The following is a 14,215-nucleotide window of genomic DNA, read 5'->3' as shown; positions in this document are numbered from 1 at the left end:
CAGATAATATTCATTTAAGAGTTCCTGCTGCTGAAAAAAGGACAACGCACTGTTTCTCTGTCCTTCAGCGATCCCAGTAATCTGTTACAGAACGTCTTCAAACATGTTTTATCTACCTGAGGAGCGAGCGATGTATCTTCTTGAATTGAAATGTCACATAGACGAAAAGACACAAGCAGGGTTCATGTTGGGACGGTGCAGCAGGGAGTAAATGCAGCCTGCAGCAGAGTTAACATAAAATCATTCTGGAGTCTGTTGCCAAGTGAATTTATAAAGCATCTGTTACATTAATCAGGTCGCTTTTACAGCATGAGATGATGCGCCAAAACTGCCGAATATAGAAAAGGTTTCGATGGAAAACAACGGGCCTTGGAAAATACATCATTTGTTTGGCTTTTCTTTAAATATGTCTTCCCTTCCATGCTGTGCGTGCAAATATTTTTATCAGTGATGTGTAATTTGTCTGAGGGTAAATTGACCCCACAATGTCAGTCAAAAGACACTTGTCAGGTTTCATTACCCATAATTGTGAAACAGGGGCATCATCAGTAGTGGCTTGCAGCAGCGGATAACCTTGAAAGGACTCATTAATGTCCACTCACCAACCTTGCAGTTATCCGTCCAAGGCACCATGTTACTTTATTATTATGGAAAGCTGTCTGCGTTTGTTCTGCAGCGCAATCACGCAAAGAAAGACAGCATGCTTCACCACCCATATACACACAGAAGTATATGTGTGGACAAACATTGTTGTTAATGGCTACAGAAATATCTGCTGGTGGCTTTCATGGTTAGCACTCACAGCAAGAAGGTCCTGGGTTCAGTTCCACCACAGACCTGTCCAGGGTGTGCTCTCCGTCTTGACCTAAGAGGGGGTTCGGCTCCATGACCCTGACAGAAGTGGATGGATGAGTTCTTTAATAGAAAGCTAATTGTAGTCCCATGAAATAGATGTTGCATGTTTACCCCCATGCTATAGCAGAGGCTACAGAAAACAAGGCCTCAGTTTATCGGTGTGACACTGAATAATAACGCTCCAGCAGGTCACCACTTTTTCATTCAGGATTTGTGGGGTTTTGGTGATCTTTCTAACAGTGGACTTGCACCTCCGTGTAGTGGCAGCTTTCAAACAGCAGAGGCGCTGCACGAGCCGGTGGGTCGGAGTTACGTGACGGTCACATTGGTGGCACGTGACCAGGGGCCGATGAGGAAGTAAAACACTTTCTGTGCAGCAACATGGGGAGAGGCTGGATTTGAACAGTGTAGATAACATGAGCAGGGAAAGGCGCATTCGCGTTTCTTTCCTCACACAGTGTCACAGTTGTTCTCCTAATAAAAGCCGCTCCCTGCTTGTAACCTGCAGATGGTTTATCGCAGAAGCATGTTTCGCAAAAACTTCCCGAGTAAAGCGTTTGTCTGCAGACTCGTTCTTCTCTGCTTCCGCTTGAATAAACGACTCGTAGCGATGTCGATGCCAAAGCTGTCGGGAGAAAGCTCCGAGCCACCGGCGAACAGCGGCGCGTCACAGATCGACGAAGGCACGACAGCAGCAGACGTCAGCGACGCGGGGGGCGAAAACGACCCCTCCTCCGCGGGAAAGTTCACAGAGGGCGAGATGGCCATCCACAGAATCCATAGACTAGCGTGTGCGGTAAGATGCATCACTGAGACAGCCAATCGTGTCATGTAGCACAATCGGACCGCAGATCCACGGGTGATTAATTACACGCGCTTTACAGAGAAATGATGATAATTCTGCGACTGGACGAACTGCAGAACCGACGCAGACGCTTTACTGCAGACCAAGAACGGCAGAGTAACAGCTGCAAAAATGGTTACAAAGTTTAGAATGTGCGTGTTGTGACAGGTGATCAGCACCGGATGGAATAATGTGTTCAGTGAGTGTTGCAGCAGCTGATAATCTATAAACGTGTTGTCTCTGTTAAATGCACTGGGCTAAATTAAGATTAAAGCAGCGGTTGGACGTCCTTTGTCTTCATTCTTTGTGGCACAGATTCAAATAATTCCTGGAAACGTTCCTCAGAGATTCTGGTCCCTGTTGACAGGATAGCTTCATGCAGTCACTGCAGATTTGCCTGCACATCCTTGATGTGGCTCTCCTGTTGCACCACATCCTGAAGGTGCCCTGCTGGACTGAGATCTGGTGATAAGGCAGAATGGATGTTTGCGCCAAATTCCGACCCCACGATCTGAATGGCACAGCAGAAATCAAGAATGATCATTTTTCCAATCTTCCCGTTGTCACCAAAAATTCTTCAGTCACTTAAATCAACCAGTTTCTAATTCAGCAGGTCATCTCGACCACATCTACACACCTTAAATCGTGTGATTTATAACTGTTGGACAGTCCTGGGCGTTTGCTGTACTTCTCATTTCACGATGATCCAGATGTTTCCAACTGGTGAAAGGTCTGGACCCGGTCAGCTCAGGACCTAGCCTCTCCTATGAAGCCTGCGGTCATAATTGATGCCGTACGTAATTCAGCAGTGTTGTATGGACGGCAAGCTGCCGCTTCCATCTGCACTAATGCCTTCCCATACCATCAGAGATGCTTGCTTTTGAACTTAGCTGCAGTTAGTCTGGAGTGTGCAGCGTCCATGTTTTTCAAAACGACTTTCAAATTTCATTCTCGGTCTGACAAAAGATTCCTGCTTTCCCTCAAAGTAGGAAAGTGTCACCTGCCATCCTCAAATGCAGGTGTCCAGAGAAGACGGCAGCGTTTCTGGATCATGTTCGCTTATATCTCGTTCTTTCACCTGCATTTGTGGGCGGCAGGTTGAACTGTGTTCACAGACAGGAACTTCTGGCTGAGGGACAGAAGATGTCGGGCATCTATTATTGATTTTCAGCGTTGTACCGTGCGCACAGAGATTTCTCCAGATTCTCCAAATATTCTGATATTATGCAGTGCAGATGATGAGATATTCACAGTTTTCTGCGTTATTCTGATAATGTAATCATAGGTTTCTGCAGATTGATGAACCTCTGCCCGTGTTTGATTCTGAGAAACTCTGCCTCTCTAAGACGCTCTCTTTATACCCACTCATGTCACTGAGCTGCTGCCAGTTGACCTGATTCCTGATAAATGTTGTTTCTTTTTAGCTCCTCTTACTTTTCATGCTCCAACATTTTTGTTGGAATAGTTTTTTTTATTAGTCTTTTCTCTTAAACACAGTAACAAGTTAAAATCTGACGTCAATAATCTGGAACAATACCAGCATAATGTTTTCAAACTGGCCACCGTGTGTTAGCAGCACGATAACCTGGCAGCTACGATGCATCTCCTTCCTGTTCCCAGGGCGGTGCCCCCAACCCTCCTCCACGTCCCCCGAGCCCTTAACCAAGTGACATTTAGGAAGATGAAACCACTGATGATTTTTGACTCAGTCTTTCCATTCTAACCCGAGATAAACATCTTAATTATTTTGCAGTGAAAGTGTAGGTATTGGAAAGAGGTACGAAACGGCGCCTGAACGTAGGAGGTGTCTGTGTCCACCTGTTATTGTTGTGAACTTTCACACAGAGGAGAATACCTGCCCGCTGCCCCAAAGAAATGATGCTGATTGTTTGTGCTAGATCCATCATATTCACCAAATCTCACTTGCTCTTCCATGGAGCAGAACCAGCGAGCTGTGCTGATGACAGCGGTGAATAGGTGTCATCCGCATGCCTTCAGGCTTATCTGTTGTAAATATTGTGCTTCGGAGTGTGGATGAAGTTGAGGCAAGTTGGCCGCGACCTGAGGAGAGCGGTAGGGCCTGGGTGGGAAAAGTACAATACAGAGGGGGCCCAGCTATGCCAGCTTCACTATGTGGCCTTGCAATGGCATGTGAAATGACAAGCCGTGTCACCAAAGGGCCTGGGGCCTTTTTCCCTTTGTGGCCTGTCAAAGCTCACCAACTAGTGGCTCTCAGTTTGAAACAGACTGAGAGATGACATTTTGGAACTTCCTAAGGGATGGAGAGGAGTTCAGGCTTTTTCCACTTACAGAAGGTGTTTTTGTGCCTATGCAAGACGAATAACTGCACCAAATAAAACAACGACTGTCTGTAAAGTTGATTTTTCACCATCCTGAAAATTGTCAGAACGACGTGCTAGGGCTACCAGCGGATTAGTCATAGCGTATTCTCACCTACTGAATTGCACGCTAATTAATTAGTAATATCTTAAGAATGAGGGTGTCTTACATCTGTTTCTATGCTCAGAGGTCACCCAGTCCTCCTTCTCCTTGAACCACAGCAATCTGTCTCTGCATACGTTCTTAGGCACTATTTTTCTTGCAGGCGTCCTTGTGTTTGGGTGAGTATATGTATCGTATGTATTTCTGTGTGCACGGTTCACATCCCGCCACATGTGTTTGTGTGTCGCTCTAATTGAATGGTAATATCTTCATTATGCTCAGGCAAAGAAGCAGATGTACGTTGACCCTTCCAGCGGGTATAAGGTGTTCACAGAGTATGCCCACCTTCAGAGAGGGAAGTGCTGCGGCAGCGCGTGCAGACACGTGAGCTCTTTGTTTTTACTGGTTTTCTCCCTGTTTTTGTCCTCTGCCGTGTTTTTCCCACCCTGCACGTTTGATCCTGTCTGTTTCCAACGGTAACCGACCTCGTTTGTAAACCGTGGTTCTGCCAGAGCAGTTTTGACCAACGTTCGTCATTTATTTTCAGCACAAAACATGAAACGAAAGCAGGTTTGGTGGGTTGGAGCTTCCATGGTGTTGAAGAGGATGAGCTAACAGGGCTAATGACGCTGTGTGTTAGTTTCCAGGCTGCTTTCTGTACGTGGATGGAACCAAATAGAAATAAAACGAAATAGATGGTCCAGTACGTTGCATCAAAATATGAAAGGGCACAAACATGTAAACTGTCTTTATAACAGCACCTTTCAAGATAAGGATCACAAAGTGCTGCACACCAACAACCCACAACAAACACAACCGCCTATACAAAGAATGATCGATGTTTTAAACAGTTAGTGCCGTCTACAGTCTCCTTCGGTCTTCAGGTTAGAGCGAAGAACCTCCGACGCCGTCAAAGACCTGCACGTTTTATATGGATGCACGGCTTCGCTACAACAATCAGAGCTCTGATCGCCGAGCTCGAGGACCGAGGACTCGCGGTCGCATTTTGGACAGCAAGTGAGACCAACGCACGCTGAATTAGTCCAGTCTGAGGACACGAAGGCATCATCATCATAATCCTTCCTGACGGTTCAGCTGAGATCACAGCAGTAAATATGGTTAAGATCAAATTCTGGGTTTGACTCTGTGACACAGACTTGAGACGTGAGCGTGACATTAGCAGAAAGGCTCATCTGCTCAGAGTTTGGGGATCTATTTTCTCAGCATCATTTCTGACCTCTGCTGGTTTGAAGTTCCCAGACTAAGGATCGGTGGGTGAAATGCAAAGCTGAGCGGTTCATCCGTGTGTAACAAACCAACTACACAGACGTGTTGTGGGTTTTCTGACGGTGTCAGCCCCGCTCTGCTCATATCTGCTTTGCTCTGTCCACTCTCCATCCCTGCTCTGGGTTTTGCTTTCACCCCGTCCCATCCCATTCCGTCTTCCCCCCTGTCCTTATCCGACTCGTCCCTTTTTCCTTTGCTCGATCTGCTTCTCATGTGTCGTTCTCAGTGTGACTAAAGCTCTGCTCCACATGCAGCTGTTAACCGGCGCTAATTTATCTCTCGTCTCCCCCAGTGTCCATATGGCCAAGTCAACGTGAAGGACCCCGCCACGAAGAAGCGGTTCAATTCCCTGTTTTACGTGTAGACCTAACAGCCTCGTGCCAAGGTAACGCGCTAGGAGCCTGTTTGGAATGGAACCCACCACACGTTGCTTGTCTTCTGCCTGTCGTTATTTGGACTACTTGAGTCATTTTTTTCTTTTAGCCGTGTAATAAATGATGAAATATGGGTAGTGTCTGTGCAATACCTATCTCTTATGAATCACAACTATTCTTAGGATTATTTTCATTCTGGCAAAATGGGAAAGGAGGAGAACGGATTTGTTCACTAGACCCTCATGCAAACCAGTCTTTTATCACATTTTTGTTTTGTTCTGTTTTGCAGATACTTGTTTTTTCCTCTCAGTGTCCAGTGAAATGCCTTTGAGCCTCATTTTTTCTTTTCTCTTCAAGAGTATTTAATATTTTGTAGTATTCTGCTCTTCTGATGCATTTACAAGGGTTGTGGGAGTATGGAGATGAAAAACTGAGAGTGCATTTTAGATCTTTGCCCTCCAGATAAAGGGCATATAAGCGAAAGTAACTGTAAGATAGTCAGATGGAGTCTTGTGCTCTTTTGCTTCGCATCGCTTGTTATTTTTTTTCCTCTCCCAAACGTACGACTGCATGAATATTAGCATCATTTACACACCACAAGTGCTTGACTGAACTGTCTACCTTTGACTGAGATACTGTGTTGTTAAAAATAGGAAGGTGCCAGGGGTCAGCCCTCACACTTGGCTGCGCTGCTTTTACACCACTTGATGGAATCAGGCTGTTAGCAAACATGCCACGGACATCAACAGCAGCCCTCCCCACCGGACTTGCAGCTCAGCCTCCTGGCAACACTCGGCTACAGTGCAGCTCCCCGCGGCTGCTCTCCTGAGCCGCAGCCTAATGAACTCCTGGGCCCTCTCATCCCAGGACTGCAATAGATCAGCTCGGCGCTCACCAGCTCGCTTAGACGCACACATGCGCAGGCAGGCTCGCTCCTTCGCAACACTGCGTGGCTCCTAATAGGCCAATATAGAATAAAGGTTGCACTTGACCGCGCGCTTCGTAGCCCTGAGTGATAGCGCTAGGTAAGGTCAAGCGCTCGTATAGAACTACCTATGCCGTGGAAAGATGTGGCGCTTGATTTGCGAGTGCATGTGGTTAGGCGGCGTGACGCCTCCGGGCGCTCGCCGCAAACCCAACGCGCACGCTTGTCCTTCTCCGCCCGATTGGGCAAACGGCATCGCCATGAGAGGATGTGTCTTTTCCTCGGCAGGTGGGTCCCAAAGGCAAGTGCTTAGCGATCGGAGCAAAGCCCTGTGAGCGGCTGCAAGGAGATCGGTGATCCCGACAGTGCTGGGGAGGACAGGTTCTGGGGACGCGTCGTCAGGCGGGATGAGAGGCGAGTTTATTTGGTGTTATTCTAAACCGAGGCAGCGGAGCGTGCGGCAGCAACATTTCTACAGCGGGACGGCGAAGGTGTCACACTCATCAAGTACCTGGGCCCGCTTGCCTGCCGCGGCTCTGCCGGTTTTGCCTAGGGACTCGTCTGTCACATTAAAGTAGATGCATTGCCATTCAGGGCCTCGGCGGTCCCGCAGCCTGACCATGAAATAGGCCAACTTTCATGTCTGCCTCATCCCTCCACGTCTTCCCAATCCAGTGATGGCACAGTTTGAATTTTTTCCCCTCCATCATCTTCCAGCCTAGCAGTTTGTGACTGAGACACAAACAGCACACCTTCCACAGATTAGCAGAGAAATGCACTCCGGTTACTAATTCATCCTTAATTCATTAGCGGATTGATTGAGTAGCCTGTGAAGTGCACTGGGACAATGAGAGAGAGCGTTCAGCTAGTTTCTGTGTTTAATCACTGAAACAAATGAATTTATCTAACGTTGATTAAAGTCCCGCCTTTTATTTGGGTTGTCTCTGGGTTGAGCTGCACCACGATCATTTTCTCTTTTACCCACAGTGCACATGTGCTCCCAGCAGCCGGTTAGACACGTGAGGCGACTCTCTCAGGCGTTTTGGACTGAACATGTCCGACCCTCAGCTGGAGCATATGCTGTACTGGAGCAGAGTGGCAGCTATACGCCGTGTGCCTTTCTGCAGGATGATGGCACTAGCTGCAGAGAAAGAGCGAGCTGTCCAGTTTGGATCTGTGACCAGACGTGCTCCAGTCACAACCAGTTGACAGGCCAAGCAGCAGCCCCCACCCCCATCGCACCCCATCTCAAAGGGGCACAGCAGCCCCGCGGCCAGTGGCCCCGACCACAGTTGGTTACAGCGTCTCCATCACTGCTGGCCGGAGCAGCCAGGAACTGACACAAGGTTGGCGGGGAAAAAAACTTAAGTGTCAGCCATATGATGGCTGAAAGGAACATCAGTCTCAGCAATTGGCCAGGCACCGCTCAGTATGCCTGCCTGCGTGTGTGTGTGTGTGTGTGTGTGTGTCTTGATATTGAAGCAGCATTTGAGCAGCCCCTACATCAACGTCTGGTCGTTCTACACAGACAATGTCAGCTCGCCTCGGGGCAGCAGCCTCCACAGTGGTCATATGGACAACCACATCCCTGTGGTAGAATTAGTGATAAAAAACACACATGGCCACTGAGTGACAGTCAGCGCACCAGATTCCTTTGGACAGACAGGGCTGCAAATAGCACAGAGGAGCAGTTTCTCCCTCAGACCGCAACTGGTGGTCAGGCTCATGCCAGGCCGAGCCGCGGTCGCCAGATGAGCCCAGATAAAAGCAGAGTCGGGGGCAGTCAAAGGCACTTAAGTGCCCAAGGAGCACTTTGGCCTGTTTATTTCCCTCCTGGTTTTGCATCGCCGCAGTCGTTCGTGATTTCTCATCTGCGCTTTGGACCCGACGTGTCGCCACTTTCTTCAGCTGTCACGCCGTCTAACCTCCAGCTCGCTTCACATTACGCCGTCTTCTGACTCTGTGTCCTCGCTCACCGAAGTAGAAAGACGGCGCTTGTTTGACAGCAAAACGATATTTACTAACCCTCTCCTCGCAAACGCTGCTCTGCCCCATAAGGTTATGTAGTGATAAATAACATCCATCTATTATGTTTCCATGTCCTTTCTAGTGTGTCCAGATACGGACTAATACACGCACCATTCCCCAGAAGGATACCGTGTCCCCAGAGGTGCTGGGGGTGGGTGGGGTGCATGTAGTGGTAGCTGTTCTGGAGGCAGGGAGGGGAGGCAGGCAGCAGTTGGTGTGCAGAGAGCAGCGGCTCAGGCTGGCTAGTTAAGAGCTTCTCTTTCCTATCCTCCATCTGCCAGGGACCGGGGTTGTGATTTGAGCTCCAGCAGAGCAGAGCAGGGAGGAGATCGAAGGAGGGGTGGATGGCGAGAGGGAGGGAGGGGGGGGAGCGTTGCTTGGAAGAGGCAGAAAAGGGAAAGTGGTAGAAGCAGGATGAGGCGGGGGAGAAATGACCAGCAGGAGGAGACGTGGAGATTCTCGTATTATCCTCCATGTCGTTATTTTCTTAAAATCGCCGTTCAGCATTTCGCCTCTTTATGAGACGCCGCCGGGGGGGCGTTTCCCCTGTTTTGTGCATTTCTGACATGGCCTCTGCTTCAATAATTACAAAGTCACGTCCACTGTGAGTTTGTAAATATTTCCAGGATGTCTCACCATCCAGCCACCCAGGCTCATGTGGCTGGGATACAGCTTTACAGTGCTTCACTCCTCCCTCTGTTCCTCCTCCTCGCCTCACCCTCTCCCTTCCCTTCCCACCCCTTTCCTTCATTCTGTCAGCGTTTAGCCCGTGGTTCCCTGCACCTCACTGGATCCTGGGAGAGCCTTCCCACCGCCTCCTCCTCTTCCTTGCTTCTCTCCTACTCCTCGCCTCCTCGCCTCCACCACCTCTCCTAGGCTCCTTTTCTGGCCATGCTTTGGGAGTGACTGAGAGCTCCCTCTGCGAGACTGAGTGTCACTTGAGGTGACCCAGAAATGATAACTCCAGATGAACTCTGGATGTGTGGTAATCTAACCACCGTGCCCTACAGCAGAGAGGAGCTAGGCACTAGGGGAGGTGCGGGGGTGGGCGGGGGACAGCCAGGCGACCTGCTTGGCGCTGTAGCCGCGGTTTCGCCGATTTAACCAAGCGCGCTGCAGCGCCTGTCTGGGTATCCTGCTCCTAGCACGCTGTGTGTGCGCTCCGTGTTGTGCTACGCTGTGAAATAGATCTCAGTGTTGTTGCATTATTGATGAGATACACTGTGATGTCAACCCAGGCTGAAGGAGCAAAGCAAAATGACTGTTAGCAGTGTGGCACGTGATCATTTATGCCAGCGGTGCAGAGGTGTAATTAACTGTCACCCTTTGCTCCAGCCCCGGTGCTCGTTCACACAATATTCTATTCACTCGTAGTCAATTGAAACGAGTCCATCCGTGCACGGCGCGCCGCTCCGTGGGGAGCACGAGCACGTTTGGGTTATCCTGTTGTTTTTCTGGATGACCTCCCTTTCTCGTGTTAAAGATGAACGTGCACTTCAGGAGGAGCTGAGCGCTCCTTAAACGCTTTTCATTCTCGTACCGGTGATACCGTTTAATGCGCGATTGTCAGTTTGCATTTCAGGTGGAGAATAATAAGAAAGTAAGAAACCTCGCGCTCCTTGTACTTACCTCTTAAATTGAGAAAATACGGCCTCATTAAGAGAGACACAACCAAACCATCCTCAAAACATAAACACTATTAATATTTACTAAAATCTTGACATTATTAATTATTGGTGAATTTTTCATCAGCCTTTCTTTTTTTCATTAGATGTTGCAACACAAGGCCACACAAGGCAAGTGTGGAAGTCTACTTCCTGGCTGAACAGACTTATTATTGCTTTGAATTTTTATGAAGTTTGTCAGCTCAGCTCCTCAGAAAAGGATCCGGGCGTGCAGTGTGCCAGACACATATGTCTTTTTTGTCTTATTTGTGTTTGTAATGAAATGCATCAATAAAATTAGACTAAAAAGTGCGGTGGGAGTCACGTGTCGTCTTGTATTAACGGATCGCACATTTTTATTATTCGTTTGTCGTCACGAAAATATGAAATCAAGGAGGTCAGAGAAGGGGGGGGAGGCGGGGGCAACAAAAAAACTGCGACCTTTCCTAATAGGCAACCCTCCGCTGTTTTGGTCCAGTACCCACATGATTAAAATGCGCACAATTCGTCAATTAATGAGCACTTTTATTTTGAAAATGGCTTCGATTTGGTATTTGGTTATTCAATACCAAAACATTTTCCCCTCCAGGCGTGTGTTGCTGCGCTCCCTATCTTTGTCAGATTTGATTGATCCAGTTTGACTTTACACCCTAATTATTTATTCACACAAACCTCTCCAGCCAGTGAGCCTGTAACCGTGCTCAGCTCACCTCAGTCTCCTATAATACGATCGGTGTGTGTATATAAAAGGTAAAGAAGCTATGATGCATTTTGGGAGTATAACTGTTTAGGCCCAGATGTGCTTGGAGCCAGCTTTCATTTCCGATCTGTGCAGACGCTGGCTTATTCATATTAGGTGCGTAAAATGAATAACAATAATGATAACCGTGCAGGAGCAGGATTCATTTACAGCACAGGCTAAGTTGGGGTGTTTAAAGGACAAATACATATTTAATTGCTGAAAAGTCCCTACATTTTATTTTATACAGTGATAGTTTTGTTGTTTCATTTGGAGACCACCGACTTCACCACTTTAATTCAGAAGCACATCACAGATTATAACCTACATGCTGAGTAGGCCATTGGCTCATGGCTCCCCGTTTTCTGTGTGCTGCGGTGTGTTGAGGGCCGTCTGCCTACGAGAGAGGAATATTTAAATGTCTTGTGTTTTAATTGACGCCCGAACTAGAACTGTAAGCTCAGAAACGAGGAACAGCCCCCCATCTACCGGCAGCCTCTCCTCTGTCTCCTCTGCACACTGCGCACAGTCCGGAGCGGCTCAGTCTGCGCGCTGCACAGGGATCTCACTCTCACACTGCACAGCCGCAGGTAAGACTTTTTTCCATAGCTATTTATTCTTGAGGGCAACGCTTATAATAATAATAATAATAATAATAATAATAATAATAGTTACACAGAGAGGGCTTTGGGGGGGAAAACGAAAGGAGAAGCGGGCAGCGTGTGAAGCAATGCGCGACAGATCTGACGCGTGATAAAGACAGTGACATGGGTGATTTTGTCCAGGATAAAAGCGCAGATTTTATCGATCGGTGTGTGTTTAAAAAAACTTATATATTTTTTTTCTTATTATTATTTTTTTCTGTTTGCCTAAATCAGTCTCGATTATGCACATAAATAATAGATTGGAGTTTGCACGCCAGTAAAATCGTGCGAAACACAAATGTACGCGTTTTATGAAAATACAGGCAAAATGTCGCTGTGTGCGTGATTGTGATATTATTATTATTATTTTCATTTTCATTATGTATTTGACAAACGTCAGTGGCCCACTGAGCCGACTCTCGCCATGTCAAACAGAAATGCTGACACTGGATTTTTGTGCTTTAGTGCTTTTCCAAAGCCTTAAAATAAATTCAATTCCTTAAAAATAATAATAATAATAATAAATTAATCTTTAACTTGGATAAATCACTCTCACTGACTAAAGCGGGAATGACACACAAAATCACTGTTTTATTTCCTACCGGTTTTTTTTAAAGACACTTTAAAAATACTGACGGTGTTATAGATTTTTTAAAAAGATATTTCAAAATAAAAGTGACTTTTTTTTCGTTTTGCAAAAAAAAAACAAAAACATATAGTTTGGTCAAAATCCGAAGTGAAATAAAAAGACGATCAGAGAAATAAAACGCTTCAAGAATATATGTTTTAAATACAGAAAAACCAAAATAAACCAAACAGCAGCTACAAGACACCCTCCCCCCGCCCCTCGCCATCGCCTTGGTGTTCACTGACACATTGGTAAACGCTCTTCAGTCATATTAAATGTCACTGCTGGAGGCAACGGGCCACAACAGCGTTATTTATCGACATTAACGCTTTCATTAAAAATAATAATAATAATGATATTTTCTTTAAAAACTTCTTCATATTCAAAACACACCCTTTTGCCTAATTCGCAGAGAAGACGCAGAATGGCAGGAAAACTGCAGTTAAGATTAAAAATCGCACACAGAGCTGAGCTTATCGTTCCACTCGGGGCGTCTTTGTCCAGGTGAAATGAAATCCTCGTGTCCTTTTTGAGTGCCCCTTTCCCCCCACCACTCTGCGGCTGGTGCCGGGACACTGCAGAGCGCAAATGAGCGTTATGGGTTTGACAACAGCTGCACGTCCAGCCCGTCCAGGAGGGTTCAAGCCTCGTCTTATAGCGCTGCTATCAAGGGGCCTCCAATTAAAGCCAACACAACTTCGCTTGGTGCTCACGCGTGTGTGTGTGTGTGTGCGTGCGTGCGCGCGCGTGCGGTGAGGTGGATGGGTGGTGGGAGGTTCACGTGATAATGTAACACGTCTTGAGATGAAGCATCCACACCTGCAAACCTCCCCGAGCTTTGCTAAATCTATTAACGGGACTGATGTTTGTCTGTTGTTTATGAAAAATAATGCCGTCATCGATCTTACAAAGACCACAGCTCGCTGGCATGGATCCAGCTGGAAGGTCACGCGGCCAAAATCTCCAATTAATGAACGAATTAATTAAAAAATATAGTTTTGTTGTCACCAGGTCTGCACTGCATACTGGAAGCGGAACGCGTTTTATTTCCTGGCTTTATTATTTGGGCAACAAAGCTTTCCACACCCTTTTAAAACTGACACAGATCGTTATTGCAGCCCCCACTGCGCCCTGCGTAAAGCAGACCATCTTTGGAGATAGGGATGGAATTTTAAAAAGCATGAATTTCTAAAAATATGCAATAGCTGGTTGAGGTTTCCCTGTGGCGACCACCAACTGGAGGTCTCTCTCTCTCATCTCGCCTTTACTTCCACGTTGCTTCTTATAAAGCCCGTAAGAAGAAAAGCAGAAAGAAAGAGAAACACACAAACAAATGAAATGCGGAGACTACACAGTTCTCGGCTGCTGTCAGATCAACTCTCCAGCAGGTAAACAAGGTTTTGGCCTAATTCAGCAGACAGAGAAAAGACGAAGGGCCGCGTTAATGAATCCTTGACAGTGGATAATGACTGCTTCAAAAGAGCGTTTAAAAGAGGGAGAGAGATTTCTATACATGTAAGCGTGCAGCGAGCTGTTCGGGTTATCTGAGTAAGGAGGCTGTCGTTACCTGGGATACATTTTATTCATTAATTAATTCAGTTTTTAATCAAATCTCATTCATTTGGGCTGAAAACAAATCACATTGTTTCAAAAATGTTCAATTGAATCTGTCCCCGCCCTCTAGCCTATCACTGATCACTGCCCCGCCCCAGACAGAATATTTATGTCACACACACACACACACACACACACACACACACACACACACACACACACACACACACA

The 14,215-nt window shown here is 46.9% G+C and overlaps 2 protein-coding genes across 4 annotated transcripts in view; both read left to right on the top strand.

The window, feature by feature from the left end:
* The first annotated feature begins 941 nt into the window (after positions 1-941).
* On the top strand, positions 942-9,130 carry cunh1orf53 (chromosome unknown C1orf53 homolog). Its single transcript, XM_005933783.3, has 3 exons — positions 942-1,651; positions 4,424-4,525; positions 5,721-9,130. Exons 1-3 carry the CDS (start codon positions 1,364-1,366, stop codon positions 5,790-5,792), a joined length of 462 nt encoding a protein of 153 aa, XP_005933845.1. The 5' UTR covers positions 942-1,363; the 3' UTR covers positions 5,793-9,130.
* Positions 9,131-11,214: 2,084 nt separating this feature from the next.
* lhx9 (LIM homeobox 9) overlaps positions 11,215-14,215 on the top strand; it is a 14,211-nt gene continuing 11,210 nt past the window's right edge. Inside the window, exon 1 of one of the 3 annotated variants that reach the window (XM_014337274.2) lies at positions 11,215-11,748. In XM_014337274.2, coding sequence (XP_014192760.2) covers positions 11,577-11,748 — 172 coding nt within the window. In that variant the 5' untranslated portion in view covers positions 11,215-11,576. The remainder of the gene's footprint in view (positions 11,749-14,215) is intronic. The other 2 variants (XM_014337273.2, XM_014337275.2) reach the window with 2 other exon arrangements.

Source organism: Haplochromis burtoni, unplaced genomic scaffold, assembly GCF_018398535.1.
Source record: "Haplochromis burtoni strain Fernald_Lab_line unplaced genomic scaffold, NCSU_Asbu1 Contig_173, whole genome shotgun sequence".
NCBI lineage: Eukaryota > Metazoa > Chordata > Actinopteri > Cichliformes > Cichlidae > Haplochromis > Haplochromis burtoni.
Note: the sequence above shows the minus strand (reverse complement) of the source record. Positions and strands in the feature narration are given on the sequence as shown.

Coding starts and splice junctions, on each gene's coding strand:
- cunh1orf53 (XM_005933783.3), top strand. CDS start 1,364: ATGGTTTATCGCAGAAGCATGTTTCGCAAAAACTTCCCGAGTAAAGCG. Junction 1,652..4,423: donor TCCATAGACTAGCGTGTGCG/GTAAGATGCATC, acceptor CATTATGCTCAG/GCAAAGAAGCAGATGTACGT. Junction 4,526..5,720: donor GCGGCAGCGCGTGCAGACAC/GTGAGCTCTTTG, acceptor CGTCTCCCCCAG/TGTCCATATGGCCAAGTCAA.